At 37.1% G+C, this 27,992-nt stretch overlaps 1 protein-coding gene across 1 annotated transcript; it reads left to right on the plus strand.

The window, feature by feature from the left end:
* The first annotated feature begins 262 nt into the window (after nucleotides 1–262).
* On the plus strand, nucleotides 263–27,950 carry rept (RuvB-like helicase 2 rept). Its single transcript, XM_083121802.1, has 11 exons — nucleotides 263–350; nucleotides 3,942–4,055; nucleotides 5,904–6,024; nucleotides 7,948–8,098; nucleotides 10,836–10,998; nucleotides 11,363–11,591; nucleotides 15,269–15,381; nucleotides 21,134–21,354; nucleotides 21,722–21,860; nucleotides 25,719–25,824; nucleotides 27,603–27,950. The coding sequence occupies exons 1-11, from the start codon at nucleotides 345–347 to the stop codon at nucleotides 27,632–27,634; spliced, it is 1,395 nt and encodes a 464-aa protein (XP_082977928.1). The 5' UTR covers nucleotides 263–344; the 3' UTR covers nucleotides 27,635–27,950.
* Nucleotides 27,951–27,992: the final 42 nt, after the last annotated feature.

Below are 27,992 nucleotides of genomic sequence, written 5' to 3' on the forward strand. Positions count from 1 at the left end.
CATGATCCTGAAAACTTGGTACTACCCAGAAGCGGAAAAAGAAAATCCCGTTCCAAAACAGTTCTGTGTCCGAAACTCCTTTGAAGGAAATGAAAAAACAATCGATTGAGGAGGAAATATTGTGTAGAATTCGAGCTCTCCATAATGTTCGGAAATTTCGAACATTTCCAAGCTCGAACGTGGGAATTTGAAAAAAATTCCGTTCCCATCGAAAAATTTCTGACCGCACACCGCTGGTTCATGGAGTTACAAACGCGCTGTACAAATAACAAGCACACTTGAAGATTCCGTCCGCACGTGGGGAAGACAATACACTGTCGATAAACAAGCTACAATTCCGAACCATGGCGGTATGTATTTTAATGTTTTATACATTAAAATTTGAGGAAAAATGAACGCCTTCAGTTACATTTACGTAATATTTAGAAAGATAACAAAATTGCAGTTGTTTCATGCTATAATTTTAATCTTTGTCACAGTGCTATATCTACAGGAACAGATTCCCTTCTTTTCTTGGAACGCATACTTTTGCATTTTTATCCAATGTAGTTCGTTTTTACCACGAGGTTAACATGATGAGACAGAGTATAATGATAAGGATCATTTTAGTTTCAGGGTGGCTACTCACCGGGAATTCCAGGAATTGTACGTGAATTTTTGGCTCCGGGAATTATGCTTGAATTTTTCTCCGTAGACGAGAAAAATTGCAACTTTTGTTAATACAAATCCAATTGAGTTTATACATAGCCTATTTATAAATGTCCTGTGGCAACTATTTCACAGTTTAACTTCCGTGGTAAAACTTCGATAGCGTCCCAACGGATTTCTTCATTTTTACACAAGAAACTACTTCCCGAAATGAGTTTCTGTAGCATTTAGAAGTTCTTGTTGGTATTTTCTTTCATCGAGAAAACCCGATGGATGTTGTCCGTATATGCTAAATTGAACGAAATGATTGCTAGTGGAACCTAACCTAACAGGCCTAACATAACCTCGTAGGCATACCTCGTCCCCGTGATGGTTCGTGGAGCTATCGTGAATTTTTGGGGATAACGTCAATGGTTTAATAATTACTCTTTGTCAAAAATTGTTTTTTCCCATTGCTTAATTTATTTTGCCGGTAAATCATGTATTTTTTGAAGAGTAAAGTCTCTCCAATGCGCGAAAGCTGTTGCCTCCATGTCCTTCTACTACATGAACCAAATGTTGCGTGCATTCCATGATGTAACCCCTGGTCATTGTTTCCAACCACGCTGTTGTTTTGCAAGAACATGACAATTTTAACTGTTTGCCTAACCTAACCTTGCCGTGCAAGGTTCGTGGGGTTTTCGAACCTGGAAAAAAATACAAACTCAGTAACACGAAAGTAGGTATTTTTTGGAGAAGAAGTTTGGAAACACTCCACACCACTAATCATAGACAACACTAGTCAAAGATTTGCCTGCCATATTGTGTGTAACACAACCGAAAAACCAATGAACAATAATTGCTTGATATGTGAAAAATTGAAATTACTGTCGTGAAAAAAATTAAATCCCATCTTCAACAATCCTTACCAATGCAGAATGCGTAAGTACCAATGTGAGAAACAAGAAAGGAATTTCAGACGTTTGGCGGATACTGAAATTTTAATATTAATTATATTTATAAAGTTCATGAACACTTAGTTATATAATTGTTCGATCTTAACCATTGAAGATGTCACTTTTTGGCCAAAATTCCTTTTGTTTTATTGCGGTTTCATCATACTACGAATGCAATTTTTACATGGTTCTATATTGATGTACGTCTGTTAACACATACTGCAGAGTTTTAGCGATGTCTTAAGGTTTTGTTCAATATATGCTTTCGTGGTTAGGTTAGGCAGGTTAGGTTTGGTTCCCTTAGCATTAAAATAAAGTCCCTAAATGCATTCTACTAAGGTTCCGATTTACTTCTACATTCATTCCCATGCTTCTACGATATTTACTATCACTTGTCGACTGAGAATATCTTGTCCATGAGAAGTGCGTCAGGTAATTTTCAAGTTGTTTTTTCAACATAAATAACTTTTTTTCGGGTCCAAACAGTGTTCATTACTTTAAGCAAGGTTCAGTTTTCGTGTGACAATGATTTCCAAAATTCTACGATAATTAGTCTTTGTGCTAGGAGAAATCATAAAACAATCGGAACCGTTGCCAAAATTTTCGTCAGGGTTCTGATTGCATAACTATTTTTACATACGAGGGTCACTATTTATATTTTGAGCCTAACAATAAAAAAACAGGAATTTGGCATTGAAAACTGCTTTATTGTTTTTCGAAGTATTCTCCTTTATGGTCAATACACTTTTGCATTCGTTCGAACCATTTGTCAAAGCAGTTTTTCCAATCTTCTTGAGACACCTCCATAATATGGTTTTTAAATGCATCAACGGCGTCTTCCTCCAACGAAAATCGTTGTCCACGCAATTTATTCTTGACATTTGGGAACAAGAAGAAGTCATTAGGTGCCAAATCAGGACTGTACGGCGGATGACCCATCAATTCGATTTTTTGACTGTTCATAAAGTCGGTTGTTAGACGAGATGTGTGACAGCTGGCATTGTCTTGATGAAGAATGATCAGACGGCGTTTGTTTGTTTTCCGTATTTGACCGAAGACCTCTGGCAAACAAATTGTTGTGTACCATTCAGAGATGACCGTTCTACGTTCCTCTAAAGGCACAGTTGCCACATGACCAGTTTTCCCGAAAAAACAGGCGACCATTTGTTTCGATGTGCTTCGAGCGCGAACAACTTTTGTTGGATTGGGTTCATCTTGAAACACCCATACAGTCGACTGCTGTTTACGTTCCGGCTCATATGCATATATCCATGATTCGTCACCTGTTACAATCTTATATACGTCTTTTGAAGCACCACGATTGTATTTATTGAGCATTTGTTTTCGCCAATTGACGCGAGCGTCTTTTTGAGTTTTTGTCAAATTGTGTGGGATCCAACGAGAACATACCTTTCTCACAGCTAAATGATCATGTAATATTTTATATATGCTGGTGGAACTAATGCCTATGGTTGCCTCAATCTCACAGTATGTCACATGACGATCTTGCAGTATTAGGTTTTGCACAGCATCAATGTTTTCTTGAACAACAACTGATTTTGGACGACCTTCGCGAATCTCGTCGGTGAGCGAATGGCAGCCACGATTAAATTCGTTATAAATGCGTTTCACAGTGGCAAAGGGGGGCTTCTTCACCAAATGTGGAAGTAAGTTGATCTATGCACTCTTGTCTTGATAATCCATGTCGAAAATCGTACAAAATCATCGCACGAAAATGTTCACGAGTTAATTCCATTTTATTGTCGTCGCGCAATCTCCAAGGCAACATAAACAACACAACTCAAGCTATTGACAAAACATTTGAAGTACGTTATGGTCAATAATGCCAGACGATTCCGTGCAAACGTCAAATCGCGCCTAACTTCAATCAGTGTTGCCAAGGCTCAAAATATAAATAGTGGCCCTCGTATTTGTAAGGTTAGGATGTCTTGCAGAATGCTTGGAATGAGTGTAAAAGTAAATTTAAAGAAAGGGATTAGCGCTGTTTAAGTTGCAAAGTACAATTTCCTGATAAATTATATTGTGGAAGTAGGTTATGCAAGAACCCACACTCATAAAGTACCACCTTCTAAAGCTTTATTTTCAGATGGAAAATAGAATCCCAGAGTAAAGCCATGCAAATGTTTTCTTTTGTTGGCAAGAAAGGTTAGACACTAAGTGCGGTTGAAGGTGGAGCAGTTTTAAATTTTAAAAACAACTAAATATACAAGAGAACTTTCATAACATCTCCTTTGTTTATTTTTCAGCATTTTAAAAATGCTTTTAATATACCTGTGTTTGCTTAGTAATGGCATTTGCATTTTTTTCTTGATAATATTCCATTTTTGTTCATTTTAGGCCACTGCAGCAGCAAAGGTTCAAGAAATACGAGAAATAACACGGATTGAGAGGATTGGTGCACACTCTCATATTCGAGGATTGGGATTAGATGATTGCCTTGAACCAAGACCGGTAGATATCACAAAATTTATGTTTGTTATATGCATAATTTTCTTGTATTATCAATAGGCCTAATTGTATTGGAATTTATAGGAATTTAACATGTTTAAGAGTATTGGTTAAATTACTTATTGTACACTAACATCATTGGGAGGTGCGGCGATGACAAAGGAAAATAAAAAAATATTGCTTTTTAAATATTTTAGAGAAGAGGGAAAAAATAAGCCAGATTATTCGCATATTTGCATGAAATTAGTCATGTGATACCATGAAACAGCTAGAAATACACAAGGGATTCGCAAAGTATAGCGCATCGAAAGGAGAGCCCAGTCCTCCCCCCCGTGCCCAACCATTCTGCTACATTTCTTGTTGAGTGCAATGGTGTCAGGCTGCCCAGGTCATCCCAAGGTTCTTCGACCGCTTGTCCCCCGCTCGTGAAGTTCTGGTCAGAAGATACCTTTTTTTTCAGCCCCCTTGTTTATAAACACAGCAGGGTTTCTGTGACGTCATCAAGACGAAACTTCCCAGAATGTCCAGCACTGTAAAGCATGCAACACATATTGAAGAGCATCACAGCACAAGTTACACAGAATACATGAAAGTAATGGTGCATAAGAAAATATATAAGTAAGCAAAAGCACATATTTCCTCACGGTTAGTGCTGAAAGAACTGAAAAAAGGAGCAGTTCTGGATCCATTGTATTTCCTTCATAGTATTTCTCCTTTTATTTTTTGGGCCCTGCGGTTCAAATATTACAAAATACGAAGTACTTCCTGTTGTTTTGTGTTTACTATGCTTACAAATGAAAGACTCATCAAAATTATCGTTCTCGAGGTGAGAGACATACTCAGACAGAACTTTTTTTCCTAACATATCTTACCATCACACAAGGGATGGCCAAAAATATCAGGTTTCTGGAAAATTTTAAAATCTCGATTCACAAATTTTCGGAGGCAATCCGAATTTCGGAGAGAGAGGTTTAACAATTTTTCCATTTTTTCGGGTTGAATTTATTACGATAGTTTTGTCTTCCTTATTTTACGATCATATACTCTGTAGAAAAAAAATGATTTGGCTATCTCTACTTCACACGTGATGTACAAACACTGTTATCATCATTACCAATGTATGAATACCCCTCCCCCTGCTCGGTTGAGAGATTGACCCTGACGTTTGGCTAGTCTTGCGATGACTACGTTAAAAATTTCACGCTCGCCACTGACCAACATGAGTATTTGAGATTTTGATACAAGATTGAAGTGGGAAAGAAATATGCAAACCTAGTTTTCTATTCAGTACAATATAAAGTGGATTTGCAAGGTGTCACTAGAATTAAGTGTGAACTTATTTGTGCATTTTAGTCACAGAAATGCTTACTTCGTGAGACATTATGTTGTGAAAATTGGGTTGTGTAAGTGACTGTGTTGTGAAAATTGGGTTGTGTAAGTGACTGCATTCGTTATTACAGTATTTTTTTCACATCAAAATCATGAGTGTAGAGAAAGGCAATTCAAGCTACTTGAAACATATACTAACACTAAGAAACTCTAACATGTAGAGTTGTAGTTATAGAGCTAAGAACACCTAACCAGATCCCACCTAACTGACCTACTCATTTAAACATATATAAGTACCTTGGAAAAATTATTCGTCACAAAAGACGTAGTAATATGTTATCTTGGGCCGTGAAGACAATTCAGGATAATGTTAAAGTGAACTTACAAGGAATTAAGGAGAATGGTGTGAGTGATTCCTGTATGCATGAGATAAAGTTGTATGATTCTGACTTGATTGTGCTATAGAGTTAATTTTATTGATCATAAGATAATGACAAGATTTTTTTTCTTTTTCTTTTCTAGGTGTCCCAGGGCATGGTGGGGCAGCTCACAGCCCGCCGTGCTGCTGGAGTGGTTCTGGAAATGATCAAAGAAGGGAAAATAGCTGGAAGAGCCATACTATTAGCTGGACAACCTGGAACAGGTTAATATTCATTGCTTGTTACTTCATTTACTCACTCTAATTACTCAGGACTGAAATGAGTGTTTCTGTATGTCTCTTGAACATGCCAGACAGTTTAATTGATGCCTGTATCAGTTGGTAGAACACATCAAAATCACAGGTTCAAATCCTGACTGCATTTACATTTTTGCCAAGTTTCTCTGAAATCTTTCATTCATTTATTTGTTCACCACAAGACCAAAGTCCCACTTATGTTCAACATATGCATACAAAATAATACAAGGTTAAGATAATTTATTTAAAATATGGGAATTATAGTACTAAGAACAGAGTTGAAGCCATAAGCATAACTTGGCTGGGCTGCCCCCACTCCTAAAAAATATTAAGGTTTGTGAAAATTTACAAGTTAATGGCACATTTGTTAACCTTATGGAACCTGAGGAGCAAATTAATGGGTAATTTTTATGATTTGCAAATGTATCAGTTATTTATCAATCATCCACGTGATATTTTTGTGCGCTTGAAAACATTTTGATTCTGCCCCCCACAAGTTAAGTTTCAAGTTCGATTATGCCCCCACCAAGTTACTCCTCTGGTTGAAGCATATTTTGCAGTTTAATTCATCAAAAGTGGCAATTTTAGAAATGTTTGCATCCAAGTGCACCTTATGTAAACACATAATAACAACAGTTCATTAAAGCATTCATATATGAAGACCCAGGGGGAAAAACGATGAATGTCGATTTTTCGCCCATTTTGAGATCGCAGCGCCATCTGATAGCTCAGAAGCTGTACTATAAGAATGAGAACGGTCTTGGTTGGGAAACGATGAGAAGTGCCTGAAAAACACATTATTATTTTGGCATATATTGACGTATTTATGAATAGAAAAATCTTGTTTTTCATTTCCTGGCAAATCGTCTCGAATGAACATTCATCGTTTTTCCCCCTGGCCCTTCATATGCATATCACCCATACTCATCACCTCCCCCACCCTCCTGATCCCCACCACTACAGGTGAGTTCACCCTTCACCCCAAGGCACCTGCCACTCATCCAACCTGATTTACACCCTCATCTGCCAAATCTGTGGCATTTTCTACCTGGGTGAAACCCCCATCCCCTTGAACCTTAGGATAAATGACGACCGTTCCTCCAACCAAAACTCTGATTTCGCAATTGCCATCCATACCAACAGCCATAATGCCACCTTTAACAACTGTTTCCATGTAGCCATCATCCATCTTTTACCCCCCTCACTTAGACATGTCTTTCCGCAGGCGATAGGAAGGAGCCTATATATCAGGCATGGATGCCACTATACTTCCGGGACTCAACCTAGCCAACCAATAACCCTTTCTCCTCCTCCCTGAAACCAACCACCCACCATGCAGTAAACACTGGTGAAAGTACATTTGTTAACTATCAACTCTTTCTGGCAACACTGAGTGTACAGATACTACCGTCAGTATTGTGTGCCCCTGCACTACGTGACACAGTGATACTTTTTGCTTCTCCGATGAGACCTCATGTGGGGCCTCCCCGATGGCATAGTGGTAACGTTGTTGCCTTGTAATCAAGGGGTCGCAGGTTCGATACTCAGTGGAGGCACAAGTGGTTCGGATCCCACTTTAAACTGTAGGTCCAGTCCCAATTAGCCTTCCTGTGCATAAAGTAGACTTAAAAGCAAAACTCAACTCCACTTTAAACTGTAGGTCCAGTCCCGATTTGCTTTTCTATGCATAAAATGGACTTAAAACAGCAAATTCAGTCAATCAATCTGTATGTATATATGAGTGGAGAGTTTTTGTGCACTCTCATGGAGAGAACAGCATGTAAAACAATTGTTCTATTCATTGATATTAAATGTGTTATGTTAAACTTTTATTTATTTAATGTTGGAGATGATCTGCCAAACCACAATGGTGTTCTTTTATTTTTGCAGGTAAAACAGCAATTGCAATGGGCATGGCACAAGCATTAGGGCAAGACACACCATTCACCAGCATGGCAGGTTCAGAAATCTACAGTCTTGAGATGGGCAAAACTGAAGCTCTGACGCAGGCAATTAGGAAATCTATTGGTGTCAGAATCAAGTATGTGTCATTTCAGTGCTACAATTTTAAGTCTTGAATTTTATCTCGTAATATGTGCATGGATATTTTAGTAGGCATAATTGAAATATGCTCAAGAAGTATATTTAACCATTCAGTACTTCTCTTTTTTCCACAATGATGTTCATTGCAGCACAATTCTAAATTGTAAAACTACATCTGATTATGTCAGACTCACACACAGTGGAACTTGATTATAAGTCCCCACATTTTCCTGCTTGATACATTCAGTGCTGTAGGTCCTGGCTAAAACCCATGTTAAATAATAGGACTTCGATCTTACATGTGCATTTTCCATTACTTTAATTTCTAACAAACCTTTTTCCAATGTCATAAGACTTGTCAAAGCTGTTCTGTTAGCCACAGGACTTCTCCCTCATTTTCCCTTACCTTCACGGCAGTTACATGCAAGAGAAGACAGTATGGTCATTGTTTGTCTGGGAGGGCAAGTCCACAAGTTTCATTCATCACTTCCACCCTGAAGAAGACATTGAGAAAATAAAGAACCTTTTTAGATCCACTTCAAGTAGAAGCGGTCAAGCATTCTGCTTACAATCAAAGAACAAGTGCACTGTTGCCAACTTTGAACACAAGCTAAGAATGTGACAAAAGGGTCTGTTCACTTTCCTTCTTCTTCACTAAATTGCACAAGAGGAAATGGTAGCTGACTCATCACTATTCACTTTTTCTGCTGCACTTTTATGCAAACCTTTCTAGTTTATAGGAGGGTGAGGGGGTGGGCATCTGAAGTGAAAAGTTTTCACTTTCTCCTTGCTGACAAAGTAGGAACAAGTGTTTCTGAAGAGTTAGGCAACCTTGATTATGCAGTATTGGATAAGAGCTACACTTTTTCTTCCAATGGGAAATTGAATAAATGAATAAAATGTAATGTACAGGGTGTACACGATAAACCTCCAGGGTTTAGACGTAATGTTCAAAATCAGAAAATAGGGTTACAACAATCCAGTCTTTTATATTTTGTATATACGCTCAAGTTTGTGTATACGCCATTGTATGGTTTGCGGAGTCAAAATCAATTGTTACGGTGCAGCGTAAGTTTCGGCGTGTCTAACAAGATGCCGCCAATCGAAAAGAGCATCAGGGCATGGTACTGAAGTTTTCTGGAAACTGGGAGTGTGTTGAAGAAGCCAGGGGAAGGAACGCCATCTCAGACGAGACAGTTGAGCAAGTTCATGATATTTTCGTCCACAGCCGGTGGAAGTTGATTGGCAAGTTGCAAGACAACTGCAAATGCCTCCTTCAACAGTTCATAAAGTGCTACAAAAACGGCTGCGTCTGTACGCGTACAAAGTTCAGATTTGTCAAGAAATTAAAGTGGACGATAAGCCCAATAGAACTGACTTTGCAAACCATGTTCTTTCTCACATTGATGATAAACCCGAGTTTCTGAACATGGTAATCTCCTGTGGGGATATGTTCAGGATGCAGTTTACTCATTGAAGGTGCCAAACGTGAATGCTTTGCATGACCGAATTGTTGCTGCCATTGATACCATCCCTGACGACGTGCTGCAGCACACGTGGCGCAAAGTGGAATACCGGCTGGACATTCTTTGTATCACTAGAGGTGCTCACATAGAAGTGGGGTAATTTTGTGTAAGGAAGTTTTTGAGTTGCTCTTTGCAATAAAATTACCAAAAAATGTGCAGGTGTGTTCGTTTTAATTTCCCATCACTTCAAATTCCTGGAGGTTCAGTCATCGTGTACACCCTTTAGAATGTATTTGTTGCGAATTTTTTAATCCAATTTTTTTCCTATAAAAATATAATGTGGCCGCGGTGGCTCAGTCGGTAACGCGTCTGACTTCCATGCTCAAGGTCCCGGGTTCGATCCCCGGCCGGTTCAAATCCAGGAACTTTTCTAACGATGGAAGCGGCCCCGGCGCCCACCCAGCGTCGAATAACATGGGTACCTGGGGGAAACCCTGGGGGGGGGGGGGTAAAGGCGGTCAGGGGCGTGATGCTGATCACATCACCCCCCCTCACGACCGGATCAAGAAAGTGTGGGGCGTTACCCCCACACCCTCTATACGCCTTCATGGCATGGTGCTATGCACAGGGGAGGACTTTACCTTTTTTAATTAAATTGAATCTGAAAGTGCACAAGTACATGTATTTTTTTTTTGATACCATGTGGGTGATATGTTACTGACCCAAAAAATGCAACATATCATACTCTTGTTACGACAAAATAAAGAAATAGTAGGGAGGCAGATTGGGAATATATTCTGGGAGGTAGTCACATTTAGTATGCATTTAAATACCATTTGAAAATTCATATGTGGGCTAAGAGAGCATTTAAGCAATTCCAGCAAAAGTCAATCTTGATAAGCAATGTGTTGTATATTGTTTTGAAGGAGAATATCTTTAGATTCTAATATACAGGAAATTTGTTCCTCTGGAATTGCTAATTTATTTACCTAGTTTTCTCCTCCCACTGCCATAAGAGGTAATGATTCTGCCACTTGTGTGTATTCCTATTGGATAATTTTATAATGAAGCTATCTGCTTAGGAAATATCACTAGTGTTCCCACGAAATGTTACTGTCGATTGGTTCGTTCCCAGGTGACAATGTGTTGCGTGTCAGTCCAGTATGAAATCTCCCTTAGACACACCAAGTACAAATTGTTGGAAATTACTATTAATTTTACAATAATATTAATTTATTACTTTCTACCATTATCTTTTTACTATTTTAGGGAGGAGACTGAAATTATAGAAGGTGAAGTGGTAGAAATTCAAGTTGACAGGCCTGCAACAGGGGTTGGTGCGAAGGTTGGAAAGTTGACATTGAAAACAACAGAAATGGAGACAATATATGATCTTGGCAATAAAATGATAGAATCTTTAACAAAGGAGAAGGTAAGTCCTTATTATTGTAGATTACATGTCTATCATGGCATGAAATGTTGGAAATGTTTAAGTTTTATGAAAGCAGGATTAAAAATGAACTTTTTAGAATTTCTGTATATATTTTAAATTCAGTCAAATAAATGTAAGAATATTTTGGTTTGGTATGTTATTGACAAGGAACCCCCTTCCCCCAGAGTGATGCTATTATTGTGTAATTGGAAATACCCTTGTTACCTTTTTGGTTAGGTCATATTTCAGTGTATATGACACTTGAAACTCTCTCTTTAGGTCCAGTCCTGAATTAACCTCTTTGTGACGTAATTTTTCTGTAATTTGTTGAAAATTCTTTTGTTTTTTATTATTTTATTTATAGGTGTTAGCAGGTGATGTTATAACAATAGACAAAGCTACTGGGAAAATTACAAGGCTTGGAAGATCATTCACACGAGCTCGTGATTACGATGCCACAGGTCCCCAGACAAGATTCGTGCAGTGCCCAGAGGGAGAGTTGCAGAAGAGAAAGGAAGTGGTTCACACTGTCACATTACACGAAGTGGATGTCATCAATAGCAGAACGCATGGCTTTTTAGCTCTGTTTTCAGGTAGGGTTTTTTTAACGGTTTTTATTTTTCTCTGAATATCAACCAGTGAACAGGTTTCTGAGCTTTCGGGAGCCAATGTTACTTCAATCCTGAGTAATTGAAGCCATATTAGCATAAAGCATTTTGTGCAGCACATGAAAAGTGAAGGAATAGTAATTGAATTCTGTTGTCAAGTGTTGAAAGTAGAGTTGCAAAAAACAGCTTTTTTCTAATTGTGGCTAACCAGTTTCACTTGTGTCAATTAAGGGTTTAGAGGTTTGAAATGTCATATGTTTGAACTAGCTAAACAATTTTACATCATGTAACAGCTAGAAGACACATATTAGTCAATTCTTCTGCAGGGTATTCGAAAAGTCACATAACCGAGACTTCGAACATGCGTAACTTTTGTACAAAAAGTGATAAGAGACTGAACCTTTTTTGGATGTTAACTTTGTCTATGTGGATATTTTTAAAACATTAAAAAAAGAAAATGATTATCTGCATGAACATTCAGTGTGCAGAAAATGTTACTAAGTTGAAAAAAGTTTTTGTATAAAACAGAGAAAATGGATAAAAGACAGATATGAAGTTGCTTGCAAAAATTGTCAACGTGTGTCAATGGTCTCTGTGGGAATTTATGCAATTGGCAAAATTACAATAGATTTTTATGCATTTTATGCATTACAGACGATTTAAAGGGTTAATTATGGCATATTCGTAAAAAGTATGTTTTTTTTTTCGAAATTTCGAAGTGTACTGGCAACATTAGTCATGTCGGAGGGCAGTGCCAGGTGTGACCAACATCTGGCTATGTTATGCCATCAATGTCCAGATGATAGAAAAGATTTGAAATTTATCATACAAAAACTAACCTACCTATATATTTGTTTGTGAAAACTCAATTTTTTTCTTTCATTTGAAGATTGATTGCATAACAGTCAGATTTCAGGCACACCTGTCACTGGCCATCTTGTAATCACGGTGTACCAGGTTTGATCCTCAGTGGAGACATATGGCATATTAATTCGGATTCCATTTTGAAACTGTAGGACCAGTCCTGATTAGCCTATCAAAGTATAAAATGAACTTAAAACAACTTTCACGTGTTTGTGCCATTGATGCCATAAAAAGTTAAGTAAATGTTAATATTAAACTATTAGATGTTTCAGGACAATTAAAAATCTTACTATTCATAATTCGTATGCAGAACTGCATGTGCATATACTCTAGGGATGTGCCGAAGCTGATTACAAATGTATGAATATTGGCAGAAATTGACATATCGGCATCGGCAAAAATCCGATATTTAAACCGGTACAGATAATACTCGAGTTTTTACCTTCTAATAAGTTTTATATTCTAGTTTTGGAAGATTTATTGAAAACTAGGTTCTGATTCTTCGTCATTGTAGAGTTTTTGTAATAAAATTATTGCAAACTCTCATTCAGAGGATCAACCTAACTCAAAATAAGAAATATAACAGTACATTGCTGAACCAACTAGTCCACGTGAACAGGATCAGCTGTTGTATTGGAAATTCAAAAATGACTATTCAAACCTGAAGCAAGTTCTGAGAAAATACTTGGGCATACCTGCTGCATCAGTATTCAGTGAATGAGTGTGCGATGTTGCTGGACAGATTTGCGATAAGGGAAGAAGTAGGCTACTTCCAGAAGTGCTTCCAAAATTCGTGATTCTGAAGTTGAATCTGGCAGCAGTAAATTTCCAACATGAAGAACAGTAATTCATTTTGCATTTCAAAGAACTGGTTGTGTACTAATGTTAAATCTCTTGAGAATCTATGTTCTTTAAAGTTCACATAACCACTTTTTGTAGATGCAAATGTACATAGCAAATTTATTTTTGTCATGCTGAAAATAACATTCCATTTCTGTTTAATAATCTTATGTATCGGAACCGGTTAAATATCGGTATCGGTTCCAAAAATTATCGCTGAGTACATCGGCATCGGTAAATTTTCAGCTTCGTCACATCCCTAATACAAATTAAGATCAGTATGCTACTACAAGGGAGATGTAGAGCTCAATTGTGAATACTGTTGTTGGAAAAGGCTGGAATTTTTTATTGACTGTTACAGGCTGTTCAGTCCAAAGTGTCAAAGTGTGCTCCACGGTGCCGTGGCTGGCTTACACGAGCGCTGCAAAATGTTCCAACATTTTCACTGAAACTCAGTCAATGATATGATTGTTCCAAATATGGGCTTATTTAGTATTTTTTACACACAAAATGTTTCTGAATTTAAAAAATATGTGGCTTGTCCCTGCAATGGAGTGTTAGCACATCACACTACGATGCCAGGGGTTCTGGGTTCGAATCCCGGCCTGGGCATGAACATTTGTGAGTATCCATTCATCAATTTCATCACTCATCCCCATCTTTACAACTTAGCCAAAAGTGGCAATAAAGTGAAGAAAAATAAAGCAAATCGATCATTAAAATATATGTTTATTTTTTTTAAAAATTAAGGCAAGTAACCTAACCACACTAACAGAGCGTTGCAAGTGTTTGATAGGCCTACATTCTGACTTGGGTGCCATGGAAAAATCTTGAAACACTAAGGGTGCCGTGAAATGAAAAGGTTTGGGAAGTGAGGCCAATGGCATCCCTGATGGCATAGTGGTGACATCATTGTTTTGTAATTCTGGATTCGATCCCCAATGGAGACATGTAGTTGTTCAGATCTCACTTTAAACTGTAAGGCTATTCCCAATTAGTGTATCTGTGTAAAGTGAACTGAAATCCCCAATTATAAATAGGCTCAAGGGAAGAAGAAAACCCCACACTTTTTGATGTACCTCTATTCAGTTTACGAAGTACTCCTTGCTCCTCCTGCAGTAAACAAAACTCAGCAGGGCTACACAGAGCCTTCCGAGGTAGTGTAACAATGAAAAAGCTTATATGTCTTAACCAGAGACAATCAATCAATATTCACTTCACAGACGATATTACAACTTTTTATCTTTCTTTTGAATTAAGTCTGTTAATGCCGGAGGTGAAATGTCATTTCTTCTGTATCTGTGTCGGTATTTATGTAGTTTCACTCATGACACCTGTTGCCTCATTGGCTTTGAGATCACAGGGATGTGGACATGTTGATTTTCAATGTGCAGCATTAGGCTAATACTTAGAGGTTGCTCATCTACAATGCATAATACATTGCAGGTATGATGTCATGAGAGGAAGGTTAAAGTAATGTGCATGTAGCAGCTTTTGTGGCACCAAGCGCACAACATGCTCGTGCTCCTCCTTTTTTTTACATTATATTTGAAGCCCCACATTCTCTTTGTGTATTTAAAAACCGGATGTATAGAAATTGCGCTTATAAAAATACAAAGCTGTATTATAAGATAGAATGGTTATATAATGGACGTAGAACATTATATGTATACATATATTTTTTTAAAAAATTACGTCTCTTTCCTGCCACTTTAAGACTATGCAAGAACAATATGACAAGTCTGAAAGTAACTGACTGTGTGACCAAACACGTTAAGTGACAGACCCAAAATCCTGATATCAAAGGTTCTGAGTTTGAATCCTGACTTGGGCATGGATGTTTGCATGTATCTCTTTACCAGTTTCATGTAATCATTCATCTTCATTGTCTTGAATTAGCTAGTGACAAAAAGTAATTGTAAAGAGAAAATGCAGAGTCGTTATTACTGTTTTTTTAGGTGACACTGGAGAAATCAAAGGGGAAATACGCGAACAAATTAATGCCAAGGTAGCGGAATGGAGGGAAGAAGGAAAAGCTGAGATAGTTCCCGGAGTCCTCTTCATTGATGAAGTAAGCTATTTCTTCTATATCTTGTGTGAAGAAACACTATATGTATTTTACAAAATAATATTTGGACTAAGCCTAGTAATTTGTATAAGTATTATCTGTAAGGTTAAGGTGGGGTAGATTAATCTGTACTATGTTGCTGGTAATTTACTGACCCAACATTTTTATTGTAGAAAGAGACTGGTGCACAGTTCTGAAATTTTGTCATTGTTCTTTGAGTTTTCAGGCCCAAGTGGCAAGCCAGATGTGTGACTTGGTAACAAACATTCACAAATTAATGCTAGTTCATACTGATGCAATGCAATTAACTGCACATCTCACTTGTGTGTTGCTCAATCTTGGTAACTTGGTATCGTGCATTATATGACAGTAGAAAACTTCTTACGTCACGTGCTGGGCAACATATTTGTTAAAACACTAAAATAACACACAAACAGGATGATGAAAAAAAAAATCGAACCACTCATCAGAGAGGATTTCCTGGAAGCCCTGAAAATATGCCTCAACAATGAATTCTTCACTTTTGAAAAGAAAATTTTCCACCAAGCAGAAGGGTTAGCCATGGGAATCCCACTTTCCCTGTGGCTAGCAAATTTAGTTCTTGAATCCTACGAAAATAAAATCCGGTAAAAACAACCTTCCCACACATCATTTCACACCGGTATCTAGATGACTTCCTCATTATATATCAAGATGAAGAAAAGTTCGAAGATTACATCAACAGCTGGAACCGGGTATGTGACTCCATTCAAGTTACACAGAGAAAGAAAAGAACGGTACCTTAAATTTCCTCGACATCACCATATTCAGAAAACAGTCGTTTCGCAACCAAAATCTACCGCAAACCCACGGCAGGATCCCGATTCATACATAAACATTCCAACTACCCACCAGGCCAAAAAGACAATATCTGGAAGAACTTCGTCAGAAGAGCCTTGCACTTAAGTTCCAACAACCAAGTGCTACAAGAAGAATTGGACATTCTAAGACAACAGGCCTCCATCAACGGCTACAGCCCCATTGTAATAGACCAGAACCTGCTAAAAGTGAAAGAAAAGAAAAAAAGCCAGAAACCACCATCCCACAAACGAAGAGGATCCCTGATTATGGCTAGGGATACCATTTGTACCAGGCCTATCCACCAAACTCCGACACATCCTGGAAAAACTGAATTACAGAATCGCATATAAACCCAGCAAATCCATAGGACAAAACCTAGCACGCTTCAAAACTTACGACAAAGATCCCTTAAAAAACTGGCATCTACAGCATCAAATGCAAATGCAACCGAAAATACATAGGACAGTGCAAAAGAACCATCAAAGATCGATTTGCAGACCACATAGGATACATATGCAGGAAAGAAAGTTCTTCTGGTTTATCCAAACATATTATACATACCACCCACCAACTTCCACAGGATTGCGTTTCCGTCCTTGCACAGGTGAAAGGAAAAATAAAACGGGATGTTAAGGAAGGAGTACACATGATCAAAAACACAAATAACCTATAAATACGGAGAAACTAGTACTCACTTTTATCCGCGAAGCTGTTTTTTTCTTCTTTTTCGATTAATTTCAGTGGCCACTGCCACCATCCTCGTTGGAACTTGCTGCGCTGTTGCTTGACGCACGCCAAGCAACAGCGCAGCAAGTTCCAACGAGGATGGTGGCAGTGGCCACTGAAATTAATCGAAAAAGAAGAAAAAAACAGCTTCGCGGATAAAAGTGAGTACTAGTTTCTCCGTATTTATATACTACCGCGTCTCTCTTTTCCCAATCATGAACAAATAACCTAAATGACAATTTATGTAGAAATCTTTATTCATCTTGGTACAACACAGTAAAACTTAAAAATTCATCTCCCCCAACCAACAATCTAAACATACAATGACTTACCAACACTGCAAGACCGCAACGACATCTGCCGGCAGACACATCAAGTAACGCCAGTGGAACTACAACCGCATCCACTCCGTCTTCCCTCGACCAACCCTGAAGATGACTCCGTGAAGGGGTCGAAAGCTCAGAAGAACTCCTAAGTGTTTTTCATCGTGCTGTTTGTGTGTTATTTTAGTGTTTTAACAAATCGTGCATTATGTTGCTTAGTATAGGCATGCATATTTCATTTTTGACGAAAACACGAAATGTGAAATAACGCATTGTAATGTTAATTTTTCATGTTTCTGAAAGTTGTGAGGTGCTTTTCATACCCTGTTTTGTCAAGAAATATGCGAAATGAACTGCAAAATGCGAAATAGACTCTTAAACACGAAATTTACAGTTTATATACCGACGGGACACTTTCTGAAGTCTGAAGTATCCTGTGAGTTATGCAATGCATGGACAATTGATTAATTCTTCTGTAAATATTTGAGAAGCAAAAATGGACCCCGTTATACAGGAATAAACTTGATATTCTGGAAATGATTTAATGTGCTATTAGAAGGGATATATTTATTTTGTGTGATAGTGCAGTTTTTAAATCAAATTTGGGATTATATTCACATTTTTAAAACCAAAATGTCATTTTATATGCTCCTTTTTCACAGCTATAACAGCGAAATTTTATTTTATTTACCGCTTTAGAATGCAAAATTGACTGCTTTTGTACCATAATTTTGCTTTTCTATTTACCAAAAATATGTGCCTCTAGGTATCATGAATACTTTTTCACAGGCTGGATGGGGCCCATGTGGCTTCTTTGTTTGTTCTGAGGGCTCCCTATGAATCGTAAACATCATTCCATTGCTGGATCAACATAGAAGTCAAGCCTCTCCATCTTCCTTGTTTTCCATTATCCTTTTTTTTACCATACTTCTATGGGCCATTTCTTCTCACACACTACCTGATCTTTCCGTTGATATCTTAGTCTTCTTTTTGTATTTTTGCCGACTCCTGTACTGTATATCCTTTATGGTCTGCTCTATCCCTATACCTCAACCATTACTAGTCTTTTCTGTACTATTTAGTTCTCTCTAGGATGACCTTTAATTTGTTCTGTACCAGTACACACTGTAAAACCTAGTTTGTAATTTACACATCATATTCACTGTAATTTCAAATACATATTTCCATGAGATATCATCTAATGCATGAATTGGTTGCTTGACCAGGTTATGATTTTATATACTAGAATGTTATTTCAGGTACAAAAGTATTAAATAAAATACAGTAGTGGAATAAGCCCATTTTAAGTGTTTCACCACATACGTTTTTGCAGTGCTGTTTTTTTAAAGTAATTTGAATGCATGTGAATTGTGCATACATTAGTGAGAACCAAAAGTGAAACTTGCAGGATTTACTAAATACTAGTAGGAGTATCCATTGCAAAAAATTCAAATTTATAACTGCTGTATTTACTCATGTATAATGCGCACTTTTTTCCAAAATTTTTGCACCCAAAACCTGTGGTGCATATTATGCCCGGAATAATATTTTCATGTTTACGGAACCCTGTCATGTTATATATCGTTCTAAAGCTTGAATTATGTAGTTTCTGAATATGGCAACAGTATTCCATTCAAGATGGTGACACTAATGTGCAATCGAGTTGAAATAAGCTCATCACAAAATGAAGGAACCTTCTGATTTTTGTGGTACTTTGAATGAAAGAAAATAATAATTAAAATGTATTACTGGCCAAATAATATGACCTGTATGGAGTGTGAAAATGGCTTAATGAAAGAAATCTTGTTCTACTAACTGCTAGTTTGAGGGTCCTGAATGGGCCTCTTATAAATGTTACATTAGTCATGGAAAAAGTATATATATATTGAAGTGTTTTTTTTTTTAGAAAAAGTAAAGAGGAAATGAGCAAAACCATGCATAAAAGTTTAAAGGCCATTTTCCACGATTCTTCACTTTGTAATGTAATGTTCTGCGACACAAGAAAAGCAGTGCTGTTCTGGCAGAATTTGAGCATGCACCTCCGATCACATGATGTGTATCAGCAGTATTTGTTGGCTGAGAAATAACAGAAAATAACTTCCTGGGCACTGCAAATCCATAATGTAATTTTTATGTCCCTTTCTACTATTACAGAATAAATATAATGGTTAAAGAGTGAAAGCTTTAGAATGCTAAACACAGTGGAGGGAGAGGGGGGAAGTGGCTTGGGTTGGTGACTTACTGTATACACAAAATGATATTCTCCTCTTGGTCTACATAGCAACAAGTGACTCATTGAATAGGTGTGATGTCACTAGCTCTTGATTGGCATAGCAACAGCTATACAACCTACAACTAACAAAGCAATTTCTTGAACCTAGATTATACTGTGCATTATACACGAGATAAAATTTTAGTCACTTTTTTCCATCAAATACTAGGGTGCGTATTATACATGCATGCATATTATACATGCGTAAATATGGTATTCCTTGCAGAAGAAATTTGACATTGGCATTTGTATATTTTTTACATTTTCAAAATTCTATGAAAAATTGGGATAAATGGCTTTCAACCTCAACTCCTTTGCATCATTCTAAAAATCTTTTTGTTCATAGTTCACCAGATGATGACATTCACTACCTCTCCACTGCTCAGTGTGACACTATTATGAATGAATAGTATAATAATAGCATGAGATTTGTATCCAAGTAAACCGTATTTGCTCCAACACATTGCCCTTTCCATGCTTGCAATGGCACAAGTGTTTTTGTGTCAATTGGAAATGAGAAAGGAAGTTCTCTCCCAGATTAGTAATGCTTTTGCAGAAGCTCATTTTGTGAAGGTAGTGGTTAGTGTCCTGCATGTTATTTACATATTCCTGTGTGTAACTTATTCACAGCCTGCGATGTGGGGTGACTGAGTCTATAATACAGTTTTCGGGATTTTGCATTTTCCCACATTATATGTTCAATTGTCATGGTCCAAATAGAGAAAAATGTCATAAAATTCTCTTGGATTTACGTTTTCCACCATTTTTTTTGCCTTAGTTCCCCGAGAAACATAAATTGAGATTTCACTGTGATCATAAATCAAAATACTACATGATTTCTACTCCAAACAGACCCATACCGGGGGGCAAGGGGGCCGGCCATAGCCTGATTTTGCACATGTGAACAATAAACACACACCGCTTCAATGAAGATGGTGTGCGATGCACAACCGACTGTCCTTTTATTAGCCACATTTCTTGAATGCTAAATTTTCTTTTAATCAGATTCAGCAGAGAAGAGTAAGTACATAAAATTTCTAGAATGTCTAAGTATGCCAGCTACATCTAGGTAGTGGGGTGCAAAAATCATTCTCGTCCTGCGTGCTAAAATCTCTAGCTGCAGCTCTGATAAGGAAATATTTCCTTTCAAGAGACCATTAATAGATTTACAATATCATAAAATCATAATACAAGAAAAGTATGAAAATTTAATTATCATTTTTAATAAAAAGCAATAATTAAATAATATCTAGCACTTATTAAAATACATTTCACCTGTCTTCTAATTTCTTGACATTTTGAACCAGTCGTTAAAGGAATTAACTTGCTGGTTTATAAATGTAGCAAATTAATTTGTTTATATATGTTTATAAATATATAAATAAATAAATTAATATTAATTATTTAATAATTTATATATATATATAACCAAGGTTTCGGGCTTTACCCCCCTCCCCCCCTAAAAAAAAAACCTGGGTACGGGCCTGACTCCAAATATTAACAGTCAAGTGCAAAAGAAATATTTTATGTACTCACTGAAGAGAACGTTTTTGTCTAAAAAATTACATATATATATATATTTTTCTTTTCACAGGTACACATGCTGGATATTGAGTGCTTTTCATTCCTGAACAGGGCACTGGAGAATGAGATGGCACCTGTTGTAATAATGGCGACAAATCGTGGAATTACGAGAATACGTGGCACAAATTACCAATCTCCACATGGCATTCCCATAGATCTGCTGGATAGGATGATCATCGTAAGCACATCACCATACCAAGAGAAGGAGTTAAAGGAAATTTTGAAAATAAGGTAAAATTGATTAATGCATTTGTCAGCCAGTAATGACACAGTTAATTACTAAATATGCTGACATGCTTTTTCCCCCAAAAAAATTACTGAATGCGTATCAAGTTACTGAAATATGAATGCTCTGTAGTACTATAAACCTTATCTATACCGAAGAAAACTGGATGTCATAGGTGACTTTCGGAGGAACTATCTTTGACATTGAGACTAATACTGCATGTTAACAGTGTCATCCAAGGGGGTTATTGTATTATTTAAAATTACGTGAATAACCTGGGGAAGTCAGCAAATGTACTTTCGCAAAATGAGTGGAACCATGTTGAAGAGTTCAAGTTCTTAACAATATTTTTTTTTTTTTTTTGTCTTTCAGGTGTGAAGAAGAAGATTGTGAAATGTCAGATGATGCCTTAACAGTATTAACACGAATAGCTCTTGAGACCTCATTACGTTATGCTATCCAGCTGATCACAACAGCAGGGTTAGTGAGCAGAAAGAGAAAAAGCACTGAGGTTAGTATACATTATTTTTTTTCCCCCTAATTTGGTGAATTAGCAAAATACAACTCTTATCTGTCTTTGGCAAATCAGAGGAACAGACAAATTGATTTGAATTATCTCAAATTTAATAAGAAACAATTCACAGCAGGTATTAGATTCAGAAGCCTTCAAATGTGCATATTTATTTATTTAATAGAAGATTCCAAATACAGCGTTAGCCATTTTACATTGGAACGATTTTATAGAATATAAGGACAAAAAAAATAATAACATAATACAACAAAAAAATAACAGAAAAATTACATGTGGTTAAGAGACTTACATACTTTTAGCTAACTTTCTTCTAAATTTGTCCAGATTTTCAAAAATGTCTATTTCGCTTCCTAGATTATTGTAATCACTGGGCAGTCTATGAAACAGAGAGCGCTGGATGAGGCACAATCTCGGCTTCTGAGAAGCAAAAAGTAGAGTGCTTCTTGTTGAGCGGGCAGGCACACGAAAGTGAATTTCCTGAAGAAGACGGCCACTTCTGATGTTGCCATTCACTATTTTGTGTAGAAATATATGGTCAGCCAGTCTATGTCTCTCTTGAGGAGTTTGGATATTTAACATTTGCAGGAGGATGGACTTTTGCAAGTGTTTTGTGGACGGAATTCGGTGTCGAACAATGGCCAGGAAGAAATTTAGGACGGAATTTAGTCTATCTGAATTTGAGGGGCATGCCATAGACCAGATCGGAGAACAGTATTCAATTTTAGGTGACACAAAAGATTTGTAAAAGGTGCTGAGGGCAGTCAAGTTGTTTATTTCCGTGAAACGATAGAGAAGACCCAGCATACGCATTGAACCCCTTGTGACTGTAGAGATGTGCTCAGAAAAGGAAAGTTTCTCGTCAAATATGACGCCCAGGTCCTTTTGTGCGGCAACTCTTTGAACACAATTATTTTTTATGAAATATTTAGTATTAAATGTGTTTTTCTTCAAGGAGAAGGTCATGATGGTACATTTTTGAGGGTTGAGTTTTAAGTTCCATAATTCACACCACTTTATTAGAGAATCTAAATTCTTTTGCAGAAGTGTCATGTCACTGAAATTGGAGATTTTACTATATATTTTGCAATCGTCAGCGAACAAGAGAAGGTTTTTGCATGAATCGGAAAGATATTCTGGAAGATCATCAAGGTACAGGATGAAGAGAAGAGGTCCAAGAACACTGCCTTGAGGTACACCAGAAGATACAGCTTGATAAGAAGAAGACATTCCGGAAATAACAACTTTTTGTTGTCTGTTTTGGAGGTAGTGCTTGAGCAGAGAGAGAAAGTTTCCATGAATATTGAAACGGTGGGATAATTTATGAAGCAGGAAATTGTGGTTTATAGAGTCAAAAGCTTTCGAAAAATCCAGATATATTACATCCAGTTGAGAGTTTTCAGATATAGAGTTGACAGCGTCAGATAATAAAATGCTTAAGTTGGTTAAGCAGGAGCTGCCTGGTAGGAAGCCGTGCTGTGCTGTATTTATATATGGAGAGGTAAATTTGTAGAGTCGGTCCTTTATTATTTTTTCACAGGCGATAGAAAGTGGTGAAAGAAGGGAAATAGGCCTATAAGAAGAAACGGCACACTTGTCTCCAGATTTATATAATGGCACCACGTTAGCATTTTTCCATGAATCTGGAAATGTACCCTCATTGAAGCATCTGTTTAATAAAATAGAGAAGGGAATAGCGAGAGAAGAAGCAGCGTTTTTTAGGAAAATAGAAGGGATTTCATCAGGACCATTGGCGCGATTTTGAGGCATTGAAGATAGGATGTATTGCACTTCTTCTGGAGACGTGGAGAGAGATGTTAGAGAGTGACAGCAAACTGGATGGAGGTTGGGAAGGAATGAAGTCGGTGAATTCGAGGTTGTATTTATGGAGAAAAAAGAGTTAAAAAGATTAGCTTTGTCAGGGCCCTCTGCGCATACTGAGTCATGTTTTACTTTCAAAGGTATTCGGGAATTTTGCCTCCTTGAGTTGATTAGTGACCAAAAACGTTTGGGATTTGATTTGATATTGTTCGTGATAGCACTGATGTGTTCCCTGTATTTGGTCTTCTGCAATTGTTTAGAGTGACGTCGTAAGTCGGTGAAAGTTTTCCGTGTGTATTCATTAGGAAAATGTTTCCAGAGATCCCAGGCCTTTTTTCGGTTTCCAAGGGCAAGCAAGAGCTCAGAGTCGAACCAGGAAGGGTATTTGCTTGATTTCGTTTTTTTGAGTGGCACGTAATCCTTCATCACTGCATGAATCACATCAGTCAGCACGTCACACGCTTCGTCGACACTTCCACTCTCCAGGATTGTCCAGGGAATGGAATCCAGCGCCGAACGGATGTCACCCCAGGGTGCTTTGCTCCAAACAAGGTATTGGCGTCGAGGGGTGGGAGGTCGTTGACTCTTCAGGTGGTCCGGGAGCCAGAATACAGCGTCCAGCGATTCGTGGTCCGAAGGGATGAGGTTTCTCGAAGGGGTGATGTGCGCTGAAGGGAGTGACGAGAGAATGTAGTCCAGGTTATTGTCTTTTCGTGTATTGAACATATTGTGCTGTTGAAGTCTGAGGCCATGTATGAAATGATCCATGAAGTACGTGTCGTTCTTGTCTTTTGTAAAGCCACGCGTGGGGTCTGTCCATGAAATTGAGAGATTGAAGTCTCCGAAAAGAATTACGTCGCCCATAGAGGATGCCGACAGCACAGAATCATAGCAAGCCTCCAGAACTGCTACGGGGCAAGTTTTGTGTGGCCTGTAAAAACAACCGATGAAAAGTTTGTTTTTCTTGCCGAGAAGCACCTCAACCCACAGAATTTCACAGTCACGATCCAGGTCACTTCGCAACACACTATTCCATTTGTTATTTATGCAAGGCATCACTCCCCCTCCCCTTGAGCCTCGGTCTTTCCTGTACATACTTCTGAAAATTAAGAATTTGTTTACATGCTTCCATTGTTCGTTGTGAACCTCTTTTGTTTTTGGGGTGTGTTTACAGTGTTTTTTGTTTTTTTTAAAGATTTTGTACTGGATTACAAGGTTCCAAATTAAAAATTATTTTTAGTTTTTTCAATATAAAGAGCAAAAGAAATGCTATTGTGTTAAATGGTCGTTATAGAATGCAGAAATAATACTTCTGTTCAAAAAGTATAAGACTGGTAGTGGCATCAACAACAACAAACAAACAAGCTGGCCCCGAGGCAGAGTGGTTAGCACATCACACTACGACGTCAGGGGTCCTGGGTTCGAATCCCGGCCTGGGCATGGATGTTTGTGAGTGTCGATTCATCAATTTCATCACTCGCCTCCATCTTCGCAAATTAGCCAAAAGTGGCACAAAAAGCAAAGTAAAATAAAGCAAATCAATCAATGAAACAGACAGATTTTCTTCCTTCTAAATCCCAACGTACTTGAGTAAAGACATTATATGGATACATAATATCTAAAAATTCCATTTCTGTTGAAATTAAAATAACATTGTGCCATATGAGGATCGTGCGGATTGAATGTGTAATGCAGGAAAATGTAAAATTTAGGAACAAAGTCAGGGTTCCACTGTATTAGGATGTATCTAAATAAACTCTGTAAGGGTGGTCAGGAATGGATGTTTCTTACAATATGGGGAGATGGAAAATTTATGTTGCTGTGGCAATGAACCTTTGGGTATAGAATTGCCAGAAAATTAGTTATTAAAACTGATTTACAATTATTTCTAGTAATATTCATAACATTTAAGGTAAATTAACAGTAAGCTTTTATGCAGCACATCATTGATAGTGATGTTTTCTACTTGTGCATTCAGTGATTGTCTTTCATACAATTTGCACTTTTTTCTCTCTGTAGGTGAGCATTGATGATGTGAAGAGAGTATATTCCTTGTTCTTGGATGAAAGCCGGTCAACTCAGTTCTTGAAAGAATACCAAGACGAATTCATGTTTAATGAAATGGGTAAGTTATGTTATTTGACTTCTTAAAGTGTTCAGGTGTAAAATACTCTGTTAAATGCTGAAGGCCAACTACACTACCTTAAGTATTCATGCAAGCTTCCCACCAATTTTAGAAATCCTCGAAAACTAAGAAATTTGACCCATGTAGAAAAATCAGGGGATATTAAATGAAGGCCTCGGGTGTAAATCATGGTCATTTCTGAGTTCATTAAGAAAAGAGGTTATTAGAAGCTATGCTGTAGATAAATTGTTTTCATGTTGTGTTTACTAATTTCAGAAGGCTTCACTGAGTGCAATGCAAATTGTATGGCATGGCAACTTCACTCGAAAATTGAAGGATGGTGCATTTTACTTTGTAACTCGAAAATTACCAAAATGTCGCTTAACATGTTGTACACCCAAGCCCTTCAAATATGGTTGTTGTTCTTGTTCATGTTTTTGTTAGGGAAAAAGAAACCGCTGATTTAGACATTTATTTTACAGAACCACAGAGTATAACATATGAATTATATATACGTACACATAAAATTAATAGCAAAATGCTAGAATTTTGCATTACATTACGGGCTGTTTATTGATATATTGGAGTGGTATTTTTTACTGATAAAACAAATATGCCTATTCATGATGGATGCGGTAAACATGGTTTAAGTATTATGTTAAATTACGTATTTCCACGTTGCACGATTGGATACTTATTTCAGATTAATTTCAAAGGCTCACTGCCTTCATTCACTAAGGGTACGGCATGAATGAAGGCAGTGAGCCTTCGAAATTAATCTGAAATAAGGATCCAATCGTACAACGTGGAAATACGAAATTTAACGTAAGTAAATATGCCTATATCGGCCAATACCGAGAGTAGCGATTATTCTATCTCATCCCTAATTTGATAAAATGTGTTTGTAAGTAAAAAGAGGGCAGTACTTTAGAATATTTATTTCTTTCAATTTGAGCTATGATTATCATATCTCCACTTGAGCAATATGCTATGAAGATAATGGTGTAATTTATTTTAAAATACATGGATAAAGTGCAGAAATTTGGTTTGTCAAAATGAGTAAGAACCCTTTCATAGTACAGGGAACAGTTAATAGTCTTTATCTTTAAAACTTGAAATAGTTGGGATGTGAATATCAGTTGTATGTGTATTGTTTGAATTTTTATGTTTTACAGATAAAAATATATAGTTGTAAATTTGGCAGGTAATGTCATTTACTTAAGTGACACCTTACAAAATTTAGTTCTGCTTTTATTGTACAATAAATTTATCACCCCGATGGCACAGTGGTATCGTCGTCGCCTTGTAATCAAGGGGTCCCAGGTTCGATTCCTGGTGGAGGCAGGCACATAGTGGTTCGAATCCCACTTTAAACTGTAGGTCCAGTCCCGATTAGCCTTACTGTGCAGAAAGTGGACTTAAAACAACAAATCAATCCAATCCAATAAATTTATCAGGAGATCTATATGGCTAGGAATTCATAGAATATGTAATCATGGAAAATTTTGTTCACAAACATGACAATATTAGTTACAAGACTGCATTCCATCAAGCAAAAAGACATATTCAAAGCCATTGTAATACATATTAACCACAATAACCAGGAATGTAGTGGAAAATATTTATTCCTGATATACCCTTTTAATTTTCAGTAACCAAAAAAGTAGTCTCACACATTTTCTATTTTGAGTTTGTCTTTAATTTCAGTTTCCATTGCTGTTAAGTTTTTGTATACTATTCAGAATTAAGTAACTCTGTTATCTTTATTTTTATTTTAGATGAAGAACCAATGGAGGTCCCAGTTAATTAATGAAATGGAATGTTATAGTTCATCGTGGAGCAAGGCGTGAATGTGCAGAAAGTTTTCATTCAGCTTTTTTACTATATTATTGCTGTTTTGTGAACTTCTAAAATATTGTTCTCTTCTTCGTGATTTAGCACAACATGTGGTAAGTTATATTTCATGATGTGAGTTATGTGTGTTGTACACAATTCCAAGATGCACTGCAAAGAGTGAGTGCACCTTTCTTTCACACCCTACAAGTCATTCCTTCATAGGATTTTGTCCAGTTGTTGAGACAACAATACTGCTTTCAAGAAAGATGTAATAAAACATTCTATGTGTATATTTTTTTTATTGAATCAGTAAAGGATATTATCTTAATATT

This window comes from Lepisma saccharinum, chromosome 4 (assembly GCF_977018435.1).
Source record: "Lepisma saccharinum chromosome 4, izLepSacc3.1, whole genome shotgun sequence".
Lineage (NCBI taxonomy): Eukaryota > Metazoa > Arthropoda > Insecta > Zygentoma > Lepismatidae > Lepisma > Lepisma saccharinum.

Coding starts and splice junctions, on each gene's coding strand:
- rept (XM_083121802.1), top strand. Junction 4,056..5,903: donor ATTGCCTTGAACCAAGACCG/GTAGATATCACA, acceptor TTTCTTTTCTAG/GTGTCCCAGGGCATGGTGGG. Junction 21,355..21,721: donor AAGGAAATTTTGAAAATAAG/GTAAAATTGATT, acceptor TTTGTCTTTCAG/GTGTGAAGAAGAAGATTGTG.